This window comes from Arvicanthis niloticus, chromosome 14 (assembly GCF_011762505.2).
Source record: "Arvicanthis niloticus isolate mArvNil1 chromosome 14, mArvNil1.pat.X, whole genome shotgun sequence".
Classification (NCBI taxonomy): Eukaryota; Metazoa; Chordata; class Mammalia; order Rodentia; family Muridae; genus Arvicanthis; species Arvicanthis niloticus.
Genome location: NC_047671.1, coordinates 75,465,471 through 75,480,869, shown reverse-complemented (window position 1 = coordinate 75,480,869; position 15,399 = coordinate 75,465,471). Strand labels below are relative to the sequence as shown.

The window sequence follows — 15,399 nt, the reverse complement described above, 5'->3', positions numbered from 1 at the left end:
AATCACAACCTCTTCTTCTACTTTGCTTTTAATTCAAAGTTTAGCTCTGTTTTCTTAATTCTTCAATCTTAGTATCATGAGAAAGAGAAGGATTCCATATACAACATCAACAACACACTTTAGGCTCTCTCACTGACTTCTATATTTTAGATTTGCTATAAAATAGTACAAAAACCAAAAGTGCCAGAAAGTTCCATAGTACCAAAAAAAAATCCCACCAAGAACTCTGAACTAGACAGAGCAAGAATTTTCCAGATTTACTATGCTATATAACTTGCATTCTATAAAACTAGTAGCAAAAGGCTCTCTGAAGGCAGAAGGGGAAATACAAGGACATCATCGATCCGTATCTTCTCCACCTTTGTCTTCTTGTGTTCAAGAGTTCTGTGTGTTGCATATAGTGTTTCTTTTACATAAAATGTGGACATTTGAATAACTTTTATAACAGTCTTCAGGAATGCAGCTGAATATTCAAAGTATTTTGATATTATGTTTTATAGTTACCCTTTAGAAATAAAGAGTTCTTGGATTTCAGGATTCACAGTTTTCTATCTCACACATACTTAACCGCTGAGATGATAGTAAGCTAGTAAATATTTTGTTGACTGTTTTTAAGACAGTCTTGCTCTTTATCACTTGTATAGTCAACACTATATGTACAATGGCAAACTGTAGTGAGCCCAGACCTGCCTCTTAACTTTTGTCTCAGCCTTCCATGTGTTCAGATTATAGATATGTACCATGATGCCCAACTGTTATTCTTTATGAAAAACACCTGCATTTTCACCTTTTTATGTTATAAGCAATTACTTTTAAAAGATACTACATTACTGTATACACAGTCTAGGTAGACATACATCCAAGCCTACAGACATACATATAAAATAAAACAATAAAAATAGTAAAAACAAATATTTATATTAGACAATAAGACTATAATACTTAATACAATATATCCTATTTTTAAAAATATAAACATTACTCAGGAACATGAAGCATGAATATAAAGATAAATCAGAAAATACAATGAAGTGCATGATAATATAGTACAAATTGTTTAATGATTAACTTTGTATAGAGAAACATAAAGTAATTAATTGCTAGACTCCATACAGAGAAAACAAAATTACTGGGGCTTGTTTGTCAACATATAAAATCAGACTTTAAGAAAACCTGTCTAGAAGACCTCCTATTTACATAAAGTAGCTACAGTATTATGTGTCAGGAGGAAGAGATCAGTAGGCATTTTCTTTTCTTTTTTTAAAGATTTACTTACTTACTTACTTACTTATTTATTTATTTCCTTTATATGAGTACACTGTAGCTGTCTTCAGAAGAGGGCATTAGATCCCATTAAAGATGGTTGTGAGCCACCACGTGGTTGCTGGGAAATAAACTCAGGACTTTTGGAAGAACAGTCAGTTCTCTTAACCCCTGAGCCATCTCTCCAGCCCAACAGTAGGCTTTTTCATGGTCAAAGCTCAAGTGTAAGCTAGCTGGTAGTGATGCTGCTCCAGTGCCCAGCGTAGTTCTAAGTAAATCTTGGGGAAGTAAGTTTAGGAGGTAGGACTACACTGCCTTCTTGATTTCTACACTAGACCCAAATCTATCATTATGAAAGTTCTGGTTTAAATGGTAAAACTTGTTAACGTAAAATTAGTTATAATATTCAAATTTAATAATCACTCTAAGCCAAATATTTAAAACCATACCACGAAAAATAAGTTGATGTTTAAAACAATGAAATTGATGTTTAAAACAATAAAAGTTTAAAACAATGAAAAGTAACAGGTGCACAGATTTAAACCAGAAGTGCTTTGTTGCATGGTACTGGTCTAGCACTTTGTTTCTGTTAAGTAGAACTTACATTATAAGTTCATCCCTTTCCTTATTGGACATGTACTGCACCATAGTATGACCATCAATGTGACAAAGAACAAATTATCAAATATCTGTTGAATGGATGAATGCCCAACACAATGAAATATGATAAAGGTTAAGCTTATACCTTATGTACATGTAAAGATAGAAGCTAACATTAGATGTTATCAGTTAGGAATAGCTAACGCTAAGTGCTTACTTCATGCAAAGCACAATTGTGTTTTACTGTTTTTATTCCCTTAAGACAACTCAGAGTTTAGGTAGGTTGTCCCCATCCTCAGGGGATGGAAACATAAAAGGCTACAGTTATTTGTCAAACATAACACTATACGTACTAACGTATGCTACAGTTCATGAAAATGCTCATTAAATGTTTTGTTTTTTGAGGGGGAAGGAGAAACTAATTTTTCAAAACCTAAAAATTACGGGCTTTCAGCAGCATTAATACAGTGATAAAACGCTAAGTAAATGTATTATGTTGTTCCAAAATTTTTGAGCAGTTAACTCTTTATAAATAAAAATAGTAACTGAAATGTCAGTATTAAAATAATTATTTCATCTGTTACTTTCACTTGAAGATATGCTACATAATTCAACATAGATTTTCTTGAAAAACTATTCTTAACATGAATGAGACTAAGAAAAAAAACCTCAACATATACTGAAAATGAAAATTGGTATACTAAAAGATCTAACTTTAGATACCATCAAACCTACTTAAAAACAGTATTTAGTTATCTTTAAGAAAATATGGTGAATATAAAAGAATTGCCACTTACCCCTAAATTACTGCTTGGTGTACTTACCTACGATTGCTATAATATGTAAATCCTACAAAAGGTAGCTGATTGCCAACAAAAGCTTTAGGAATAGGAAATGTTTCTTCATCTCCTTTATCTTCTTCTAAGTCATCAAAATTACTAGTATCAATGTCACTACTTAAATCAGGCACAACTGGTGCTACAGCTAAAAACAAAAAGAAAGTAGTTGTTTTTTTCAAACTTAGTACACAAATAAAGTGGCACAAATACATAGCCGTCCAGCACTGCAGCATACACTTACAGTACTAGCTACTCAAGAGGCTGGTCAGTCAGGACTGCTGAGCCTAGGAGTTCAGGGCTAGTTAGACAACTGGACAACAAAACAGACTTCATCTACAGCAAGCAAACAGGATCCATACTAAATACTGATGATTTCTTGCTTCTAAATAGCTTGTGAATCACAACATAAAATGCATTAAATTCTACAATACTAAGATTTACTAGATTTCAAAATTAAATGAAAATTATATATTTGCAGTTACTGATGTTTCAAGCTTAAGTTGAATGCTACAAGTAAAACTAAGATTTGCTACAACATACAACATAGTTTAAAATACTCAAAAGCATTTGGGAATGCATACATTAATTTTCAGAACATATAGCTTAACAAAGTATACTTTTTAAAAAGGTCCATTTTAAGTACTGGATTGTTATAGTTGTTAATCTGCTATAGAGAAAACCAAAAATCAAGATTATTTCTTAGTTGTCCTAGAAATAAAGAGGAGGAAGGGATACGTGATGGGGAGTGGTTAAAGGGCTTCTATCTAAAAAGAGAAAACACAACGTGAAATTCATGTTTCTAATATCTTCTAGAGCTTAACTATGATATAAAAGGGCATATCTAAGTATAAAGCTAGGCAGTGGTGGTGCATGTCTTTACTCCCAGCACTAGGAAGGCAGAGGCAGGCAGATTTAAGTTCAAGGCCAGCCTGGTCTACAGAGTGAGCTCCAGAACAGCCAGGGCTACATCGAGAAACCATGTTTCAAAAAACCAAACATCCATCTGACTGACTGACTAACTGATGGACCAACCAATCAACCAACCAACCAACCAACCAGCCAACCAAAGTATAAAGCCTTTTGTGTAAAGACAAGAGCAACCAAGAAACCTTAGATACAATTACCTCACTTTCCTTTAGAGAAAAAGATAAGTATGAGCAAACCAATTGAACTTGTTTCATTGACTTACTTATATAAAGGTGCTATTTTTCTTTTTAATCACTGAGACCCACACAAAAGAAAAATCTATCAAGTTCAATCTTAGGCAGAAGAAACTATTTGGCCAACTTTAAAACAAAGCAACAGAGCTAGCCCAACAAAGCTGTTGGCATTAACCAACAGTAGCAACAAAGGGAAAAGGGGGCCTTTCACTTTCATGGTCAAAAGAACTGCCTGACTAGATAATGCCATCCCCTAGTCACACCAACTGTGTGATTTGTAAAATGAGAAGTACATTAAAAAAAAAAAAAAAAAAAAAAAAATCACTGCTCCCTGACAAGTAAATTATGGTCTCAGCAAAATCATTCTTTCTTACCCCCCACCTCCTTTTGGGAATTCCTCTCACTGTTTTGTGTTTTGTTTTTGAGGCAACCTTGGCTGGCCTCAAATTCTCTGAGACATTTGCCTCCCGAGTGCTCAGGATTAAAGCTGTACATCACCAGCCTGGTAAAAATATTTCTTAAAGCAATATACCTTTCAATCTGAATTTATTGTCTGTCCACTGAAATAACATTTGACAAAATCTATATGCACTTGCAGCTATTAAGAATAGGGGGAGAAATGCTACTGATATCTGTTCAATAGTTTATAATTCTACGGACAATAGTTCCCCTTACCACACCTCAAAAACAGATTTATCCAGTCAATTTTCTGAAGTTTCAAAACCTCTTTTTAAAACTATCATGTAATATGTTAAAGACGCCAACCAGTGTGGTATTTTCTCTTGCCACTATCAATGGACTCAGTTTTCTTATGAGGTGTTATTTTAATTTTTAGAAAATATTTTATCATCCTTTACTTATGTGTGTATACATGTCCATGGCATGGCATATTATGAAGGTCAGAGGACAACTTGTTAAGTACTCATGTGGATCCTGGAAAAAATTCCAGTATAGGCCTTTGGTGGCAAGCACCTTCACCTAATGAACCATCTTACCCACTCATCAGAGTAGTTTAAAATCTGACAAGGTTTTTCTCTCTTTTTCCTTTTTTCCTTTTTCCTTTTCTTTTCTTTCTGGAAAACTGTTGTGATGTAAGTGGAAGATATCCAGAGAGAACTCTGAAATCTCTGCTTCTAAGTTGCCATGTTTAAAAGATTGTGCATAAAAATGTCACCTAATCACGTGAGAACTAGTTAGTGAGGTGAGGACTACTTTACTGACTTATTATCAATAATGTAATCAGATATAGGCTTTGTTAATAAATAACCAATAACCTATGGGCATCAAAAAAAACAAAGAAGGAATCCTAAAAACACCTTTCTCTACTGCAGTAAACATTATGTTGGCAAAAACTGTCAGAGGCAACTTTCTTGAGAAATGCATAATATAATAACCTTTAAACAAGGGTTGTTTAATAAAGAAGGTGACTCAGAGGACCTGGAGAGTTGGATCAGAGTCAAGAGCATTTGCTGCTCTTGCAGAAGACCCAAGTTCTATTTCCAGCACCTTCATCAAGTGCTTCACAGCTACTTCTAACCTGAGTTACAAGGGATCAGATACCCTCTTCTGGCTTTTGTTGATATGCGCACGTAAATTCATACACACGCTCGCACGCACATATGCAAACATACACATAAAGTTTAAAAAGTTAAAAGAAAAAAAGAACAATTGAAACAAAGAAAAAAAAACAATCAAGGAATTCATAATGTTGGTATTTGGGAAATGTCCGTCATAGGCTAATAGAACAAAGATCATAGCAATCACACAAGGCAGGAGACATGTTTGGAAAATCAGTGCTCACAGCCCACAATAAACAACAACCTTTAGAGGAGCAATATGATTATGAGAGTTAACACTATAACATTCAAAGTGTCAAGCTCATAACAAAAAATTACAAAGCACGTGTATTTTGCTTAAAAGGGATATATGGTTCAGTCACAGGGAATTTTTGGAGGAAGGAAAAAAAAAAAAACTCCACTGGGGAACTCCAAACATTTGTACTAAATACAATTTTATAATAAAATCTTCTTTATGTGTATAAAAATTAAAGGATACTATGGACAATCAACTATAAGGAAGCAAGAAAATGATGTCTTAACTGTCAGGTGATAGGTGGAAAAAAAAGAAATAGAAATCCTGGCACTGAATGAGAAAAGTAGGAATTGTGACACACTGTCAACTGACCAACATGTGCATCTAAGACATCTGGCACAAGAGGAGGGAAAGAGGGAGAAGGAGTATTTAAAGAAATACTGTCCAGAGCTCCCCAAATCTGATAAAATGTATCAATATACACATCTAGGAAACTGAATACAAAATAAAGGAAACCTACAAAAGAACCACTTGAAGATGCAAACAGTCAACAGTGTCATCTCAGCCATGAGGAAAAAATAGGAAACGATAACTAACTACATAGATGAATGTAAAAGTCAAAATTATTGTTAACTGTTCTTTTGTTTGTGATTTTAAAAAACCCACAGAGAAATAATTAAATACAAAACTGAACCAATTAAAAAGGAGGAAAAAATTTAAAGTTATACAGATGGTCAATAAACAAACATGGAAGTGTTTAACTTTCATGTTATATCAGTAGCCATTAGGAAATTGCAAACTAAAATGACTATGAGACAGCATCAGAGTGGGTAGTGGCTGGTTGTTAAAAAACCTAAAAACAGAAATGCAAAATGATTCTTCAATCGCATTTTGTTGATAGTTACTCAAGTAGACATTTCTGCAAGTATCCATATATACTCGTTATAAAAAAGCCATAACGTAACATAACAAATATATTTCAAAATAAACACTGGTGGAAGAATAGCTAACAAGAGCTAAAGAGTAGAGAAATCTAAATGTTTAATGACTCATAAATGGATTTAACAAAATGTCACACACATATAAACAATGGTTAACTATGATCAATGCTGCAACAAAGATGAGACAGACAGATGTCTGCTAGGTCAGACAAGCCAGACATAAAAAGGTAGGAGATACCCTAAATAATCTAATTCATAGAGACAGAAACTTACACAGTACTTACTGGGGGCCAACTGAGAAGAAGAAAGGAGAATTACTATTTAATGAATAAAGATTTTTTAACCTAAAATGGTGAGGTTTTGGAGAACCACATGGTGATGGTTGAATGGCAACGTGACTGTATGTGATGCTAGTGACTAAAAGTTAAATATGACTCTACAGAGTTTTGTCAATGTCTACTTTACTCACCAAGAAAGGAAAAAAATATTTAAAATAAAAATAAATTCATTACAATGTCAACAAAGCCTAAACCTTTAAAGAGTTGCAAGCTAGGTCATAAATAATCTTTGCCATGAAAATGTAAAATTCTGAGAGACCGTACATGTTTGCTTTTTGCTAAACATATGGACATAAGCAGAGCAGACAGACAAGACTGTCAGGATAGTATCTTATATAGTTCTCAACAGCTACAAATAGAAGATTAAGCAAAGACAGTCTTTTATTTCCAATGAGATGGTGAATAAGAAAATGTTTTGCAGGTCACCATATTATTGTTATTATAGAATCATTATACGTAATAAATACTGGACTGCATACTTTCATACAAAATTTAGCTGCCAACATGTTGCTTCCTTACATTTCTTTTAAATATTTTAAATAGAAAAAAAAGCCAATAAATGGTGTATAATATTACAATGAACCTCACACAGATTTACATCTGAATGAAGCCCTGTGCTGTCACTAGCTCATAGAGTGCTGGTAGTGTGGTAAGGTTTTCAGGCGAAAGGGCGTTTTCACTTCATTCAGTCTTTTATCTTAATCTCACAACCCTGTTATTTCTTCAACTCTACCTCAAGTAAATATAAAAGTAATTTTGTAATCTTAATTTTTATGACTTTAAAAGGTGAATAGACTCAAGAGACTTGGAGAAAGTACTTAGTGCATAACTAAGAAAAACAAGTTGACTAGGAAACTAATTGTCATGATGACTTTAAAACATTTAACTGATAAAACTTAGATTAGTAAAAGAGAGCAATTTTTTCTAAAGAAAATGGAAATTCAAATATATTAAAAGTATTAATAACTGACATGGTAAAGATATTTAGCCATTAAGAGTACTGGCTGCTCTTTCGGGAGCCTGTTTGGTTTCCAGAACCCATGTGATCTGGCAGTGCACAACTTTCTATAACTTCAGTTCCAGGGATACAACACCTTCTTGTCACTGTAGGCACCAGGCACACACATGTTGCACATACATACATGTAAGAATACATCAAAATAATAAAAATAAGGACATCTTTAAAAGGAGTTATGATCATCATAATGTAGATTAGTCAGTTTAGTTCAGAAGAAATCAAAACATTCTTAGTATTTTAGGAGTGGGCTATGAAGAAAGACCAGAAGAAAGAAGGAGAAGAAATGTGATAGTAAGTTCTACAGCTTTTAGTTTTTCAATAATAACAAAGCAGAACCAATGAAGTTTAGGGAAAACTATAAAAATGCTCCTAAGTCTGTTGCATCTAAGACCATAACAAAACCATAAGGGCAAGCACATGGCTCAGTGGTAGAGTGCTTTGCTTGGAATGCATAAAATCCTGGGCTTGATTCTCAGTACTACAAAAACAAAAAACAAAAAACAAAAAACAAAAACAAAAACAAACAAACAAACAAACAAAAAAACCCCCAACAGCAACAAAAACCCTCTAAGAAACAGACAGCAACCAAGCTCATTAAAATAGAAGCTCATTAAAATATAGAGATAGCAATACTAATAAAATCACAAAGACAGTAGTAATCTTTAAGTATAAAGTTCACTTGATTTAAAACCATAAATGGACTTTTTTCATAAGTAAAGGCAGTTTTATTAAGGACATATAGGATTATAATGACATAAATTTGGACCTCAATTTCCAAACAACTATGAGCTTCACAAGGAAAAACTTGCCTTGACTCTGTTATTCTTCCAACACCTGGAATAAAATCATGCTTGGCCTACAAAAAGGGGTTCAAATATCTCGCTTCATCTACTTAGTATCAATTTTTCAAGCATATATATATATATATATATATATATATAACATTTTATATAAAATAAATATAATCATATATTTACATATAAATATTTATATATAAACCATCCTATTTTTAGAGTGGTTTATTATGCTGTTTATTGTTATCTGTTGTACATTTCTTGACTGGATGTAACTGTTAATGAGATCTCCCAAGCTGCTGCCACAGCTTCTTTATTGATCTCCGGAGTAATTAGCTTTCCCTTCTTCTTGAGTAATTTTATAGTATAAAACAATATATGCTATGTTGTAAGCAATGTACCTGTTTCTCTTAGTAATCGTTGACAACTACATTACTAAAACTAACAAGTCTACATAATGGACTTCAAAATTAATTTAAAAATTTTCTCTTCAAGTAAGAATTACCACTCATTGTCTCAATGAATTCCACAATCCTAATTTCCTAACACTACCCAGGAAAGCTCATTTCCATTCCTGTTCATAGGTGATGAGCTAGCAGCAGCATCCTTCTTTTAGAAAGTAAAAAGGAAAAAATGAAAAACACCAAAACAACAAACAAAAAACTTCTAAAACTTCAGTATAGAAAGAGATGAATTCTTATTCTTCTAAGTCTGGGTCATCTTGATGTTAATATACAATATAATGTCGGGCGGTGGTGGCGCATGCCTTTAATCCCAGCACTTGGGAGGCAGAGGCAGGCAGATTTCTGAGTTGGAGGCCAGCCTGGTCTACAGAGTGAGTTCCAGGACAGCCAGGGCTACACAGAGAAACCCTGTCTCGAAAAACCAAAAAAAAGAAAAAAAAAAAAACAAGAAGAAAAAAAAAAAAACACCCCCCCCCCCCAAAAAAAACCAAAAAACAAAAAACCAACCAAACAAAAAAAAAACCAATGTGGGAAGCGGCTCCACTCTCACCATTACAAAGTGGCTCTTGGCATAGGCATTGCTTGAGAGAAAAGACAACTCCATATATGGAGTTGTATGCACTGAGAGGTGTGGTTACCCGATCACCCCACCTCACGTGATTGAGAGTGGCCAATTAGTGACTTCGTGGCAGCTGCTGATAGGATCAAGGCAATGCATATAAGGGGCTGCAGGAGCTGGGGAAGGGAGAGAAGAGAAGAGAAAGAGAGAGGAAGCCCACTGTACAGGGATAGCTGAATAAACCGCTTGAAGAACACAGCTGCCATTGCCTTATTCTGCAGGTCAGACGTGGGTAGCGACAAACCAATATACTAATCTTATAATCATATAATTATGATATATAATGAAATATACATTTAATATATTTTAATTATAGATGATTAGATAACATACAATATGATTATAACATTATATAGCATATAATAAACATAATTATAATACAAATATACATGATTTTACTATAACTGTTATGTAAAGTTTTCTTCAGATCACATTATAATTTAACTTTGTTTTATAAAAAATAAAATTTTCTGTAATGACTGAAAATTAAATTCTAGCATACTCCTTCCGGTCTGGGCCAGAGCACTGAGCAGATATTGGACGGCAGCTCTGTCCCCAACCTCCAAGAATCCAGAGGAAGCAGGGATCCCAGGCGCTCTAACTTGGGCAGTGTCTTAGAAACTAGTTCTCAGATCTGAGGCCTGGATCAGACCTCTGCCAGGTCTGCTGTTGTGTGGACCCCGGATTCCACCTGAGACATACTGGAAGGTCCACTCAATCCAGAGCCACAGAGGAACAAATGAACTCAGAGCTTCAGACAACATATCCTGAGATATTCTAGAGGAGACACTGCACCCAGAACAGCAGACACCTAGCTGGACTACTACCTTGGAGGCACCATATCCTGAGGCATCCTAGAGGTACCACTGTAATCAGTGCAGCTGGAAAAGATCACAGAGACATCTGGACCCCTAGGAGATCAGACACAAGCTAGATAACTAGAAAGACAGGCTTCAGTCAGAGACAGCAAGTACAGGCAGCACTAGAGTTAACCAGATGGCAAAAGGCAAGAGCAAGAACATAAGCAACAGAAACCAAAGTTACATGGCATCATCAGAACTCAGCTCCCTCATCAGAGCAAACCCTGAACACTCCATCACACCAGAAAAGCAGGAATCAGAATTAAAATCACTTCTCATGATGATGATAGAGGGCTTTAAGAAAGACATAAATAACACTCTCAAAGAACTTAAGGAGAGCACTGGTAGATAGAAACCCTTAAAGAGGAAACACAAAAATCCCTTAAGGAATTGCAAGAAAATGCAACCAAACGGGAAAAGGAATTAAACAGAACCATGCAGGATCTAAAAATGGAAGTATAAACAATAAAGAAATCACAAAGGGACAATACCCTGGAGATAGAAAACCTAAAAAAAAGATCAGGAGTCATAGACACAAGTATTACCAACAGAATACAAGAGATGGAAGAGAGAATGTCATGTGCAGAAGATACCATGGAAAACATTGACACAACTGTCAAAGAAAATGCAAACTACAAAAAGCTACTAACCCAAAATATACAAGAAATCCAAGACACAATGAGAAGGCCAAACCTAAGGATAATAGGTATAGATGAGGGGGAAGACACCCAACTAAAAGGACCAGTAAATATCCTCAACAAAATTATAGAGGAAAACTTCCCTAACCTAAAGAAAGAGATGTCCATAAATATACAAGAAGCTTACAGAACTTCAAATAGTTTAGACCAGAAAAGAAATACTTCCCGCCATATAATAGTCAAAACATCAAATGTACAAAACAAAGAAAAAATACTAAAAGCAGTAAGGGAAAAAGGCAAAGTAACATATAAAGGCAGACCTATCAGAATTACACCAGACTTCTCACCAGAGACCATAAAAGCCAGAAGATCCTAGACCGATATCATACAGACCCTAAGAGAACACAAATGCCAGCCCAGACTACTATACCCAGCAAAACTCTCAAATCATTATTGATGGAGAAACCAAAATATTCCATGACAAATCCAAATTTACACAGTATCTCAACACAAATCCAGCACTTCAAAGAATAATTGGTGGAAAACTCCAACACAAGGAGGGAAACTACCACCTAGAAAAAGCAAGAAAGTAATCTTCCAAAAACCCCAAAAGAAGATAGTTACACAAACATATCTCCAAGGATGTTAGCCCAAAAGCTTGGATTAGCGAAGACTCAACCCACAGACCACATGAAGCTCATGAAGAAGGAAGACCAAGAGGGGATGCCTCAGTTCTACTAAGAACGAGAAACAAAAATGCTCAAGGGAGCAAATAGGGAAACAAAACATGGAACAGAAACTGAAGGAGGGGCCATCAGGAGACCATTCCACCTGGGTATTCACCCCATGTACAGCCACCTAAGCTAGACACTGATGTGGATGGCTGGAAGTGCATAATGTGAGGAACATGATATAGCTGTCTCCTTAGAGGTCAGCCAAAGATTAACACACTCAGAGGACAATGTTCACAATTAACCACTGATATGATCAGGGGTTTCCCAATGGAGAACTTAGTGAGAGGACTGAAGGAGCAGAAAGGGCTACTGACCCCAGGTGGAAAGCAACAATACCAAACAACCAGAGCCCCCCAGGGTCTAAACCACCAGCCTGGGAACACATAGGGAGGGACCCAAGACTCCAGAGGTATATGTAGGGGAGGATGGCCTTGTCGGACATAGGTGGGAGAGGAGTTTCTTGGTCCCATTAAAAAAAAAAAAATGAACACACAGTGTGGGGGGGGAATGTGAGGGCAGGGAGGGTATATAGTGAGGGGGGGTAGGTGAGGTCACTGCCTCATAGAAGCATGAGGAGGGGGATGGGATAGGAGGTTTCTGGGTGGTGGGAGGAAGTAGGCTAAGGGGATAAAATCTGAAACGTAAATACTACAACCAATTTTAACAAGCGAAAAAAAATTCGTCAGAACCAACATCTTTAAAAAAAATGTCAGCCCCCTGGGGGTGGAAAATTTTTTTTTCTTGATACTAAAACTTGTTCTGAGAATTGTATATTGCAGAATACACAGCCTTAGTGTATCTACTCATCAAGCATACTGAGCAGACCTGCCGTAACCTCTGATGTCCTGGAATTCCATCTGGATGCAGTGAAGACACAGCATCAGAGGCTTATCAACTTACTCTTCCCCCCCCCCTGCCCCTCTTCTAAAATCTCAACGCTCTTAATCAGCTTGAAGAAGTTAAAGAAGAGTCAGCGCCCCTATTCCCTGAGCTTGGGGACTAATGTGGTTAATAATGGTCTGTCTTTCTAGGGACAAGTAGTGGTTTTGTTGGAACAGGAGGGATTAGCTAGGACTTATTGCATAGCCATAACCTATTGGTAGAAATCTGTATAATTATTATCAAAATGAAGTTATAATTTCTTAAATGGTACAAAATTTACTTTGATCTTAAATTTAAGGTTTTCATTGGTACGAGCCTCTTATTAATATATAAATGAGATGAATATTGATACGCTCATGGGCATTGTGCCTGTGTAACACATTTAGGAATACAATGCCTGGACCCAGCCCTTTTTTAACCTTTTTAACTGATTTGGGACGGTTAACCTATGAGTTAAGGGACTATAGCAAATTCATATTTTTGAGTTTATTGTTAGGGTGCTTTCCATATTTTATTTAGAAATAGCTGAGAGGAGTGAACAGACAACAGTCCAGGTTACCTTACATGGATAGTTGGTTTTCAAAACATCAGAAGTCCATAGAACTGACGCTACAAATATTTATATATTAATGTTCATATTGATTAGAGACCTGTCTGCTCCTGACAGCTTCCTGTCGTGGATTCTAAGAAGAAATGGAGCATCCTTGGAGTTACTCCAGTTGTGTGGTAACAGCCACTAGGCAAGAATTGCCTCTCTCCATCTACAGACAAATTACTATCCAGAAAAGGACACACATGCACAATAGTCGACTGATTATATCTGCCTAGACAGAGTAATCAGTCCTTAATAATCCTGCATCACCAAGGTCTGTCAGATGATTCTGGGCCAGAAGGCTGAAGATTTGATGCTCCAACGTTCGGTAGTATAGGGGCTTTTCAGGTGTTCAGAGGTCTCTATAAATTGGCTAAGTTTTAGAAGCTATGCTTTGTGCTTCCCACAATTATAGTTAACTCAGTCATTCTGGATTTCTGACGGGGTTGAAAACTTATAGCTATTTACCGTAAGAGAAAAGATTTGAGTGGATGGTCGTCAGCTGACATTCATCCTAAAGCCAGGTTCAGAACTAAATGTTTTAGTTAGGATAGATGACAGAGGTGCTGGTTAGTCAACAAAAGGATGGACAGGGTATTAGGACTATCCTGTACCTCACTGGTACAAATTGGCATAATTATGCTCTAATTGTATTTTGAGAGAAAAGTTTCATTTTAACAGGAAGGGTGATGTGTAGGAGGAGCTAAGGTAGGAGGAGTACTGAGAGGAAGAAAAGGAGTAAGAAGAGGAGAAGAAGAAGGAGAGGAGAAGCTAGGTGATGAAAGAGAGAAAGAGGGGGGAGACAGGGAGGCAGATATTCATGTATCTCCACCAGTCAAAGATAGTTGTTATATCTAGGTTGGTCAGTGGGTTACACCTCTGATTGAACAATTCCAAACTTATAACGCTTATGATTAACATTATTTAAAAAAAAATGTATAAATGCAAAAAGGAAAAGGGGGCATGGGATAGGGGTTTTCTAAGGGGGGGGGATGGGGAAAGGGGATGGCATCTGAAGTGTAAATAAAATATCTAATAAAAAAAAAAATTCTAGCATACTGTTTTTACTTCCTAACTGCATTCTGCAAAGCCCTAATCAAGTATAGCACAAGTTCCAATGTAAACGTAAATAAAACTGAGTTATATTCTGGACTTAGCAGTAACACAGCCACCTTACAACTTAAGTTTTAATTTAAATAGGACAAAAACTCGTCCATTTGTTCCTACTTAACATTTTCTTACAGAAATAACTAGCCGGGCGGTGGTGGCGCACGCCTTTAATCCCAGCACTTGGGAGGCAGAGGCAGGCAGATTTCTGAGTTGGAGGCCAGCCTGGTCTACAGAATGAGCTCCAGGACAGCCAGGACTACACAGAGAAACCCTGTCTCGAAAAAACCAAAAACCAAAAACCAAAAACCAAAAACCAACCAAACAAACAAAAAACCAAACTAAACCTAAATGAAGAGCAGCTCAAAGATGCTCACATATTAACTGTGACTCAGCTCAGCGCCACCTCCATCAGTGTGGTATGTTTTGCAAGGGACAGGAGGGCCACAGCTCCACAGAGTTCTCCAGAATTATTAAATGTTCTTTTTAACTAGCTTTAGGGAAGTTACAAATTTATTTTCATCAACCATACGCAAATATTTTGCAAGGCACTTTCAACTTACTCTAACTACTTTCAAGAACTCTTGACCATCCAGGGAAAATAGGACTTACTGTCTCGAAGCGTTTCCCAAGCCCACTGATCATTTTTGAAGAAGAGATGACGTTTGATTTCTTCTACACCATTTCTGCCCAATCTCACTTCTCTAAATTGAGGGAAAAAGTAATCATTTAAGATCT

General features: G+C 36.1%; 1 protein-coding gene across 2 annotated transcripts in view; it reads right to left on the bottom strand.

The window, feature by feature from the left end:
* Positions 1-15,399, bottom strand: part of Rock1 (Rho associated coiled-coil containing protein kinase 1) — a 109,214-nt gene that overhangs the window by 45,645 nt on the left and 48,170 nt on the right. For both annotated transcript variants that reach the window (XM_034517779.2, XM_034517780.2), the window contains exons 9-10: positions 15,274-15,365; positions 2,688-2,847 (exon numbers count right to left, since the gene is read on the bottom strand). In XM_034517779.2, the coding sequence (XP_034373670.1) occupies positions 2,688-2,847; positions 15,274-15,365 (252 nt within the window). The remainder of the gene's footprint in view (positions 1-2,687; positions 2,848-15,273; positions 15,366-15,399) is intronic.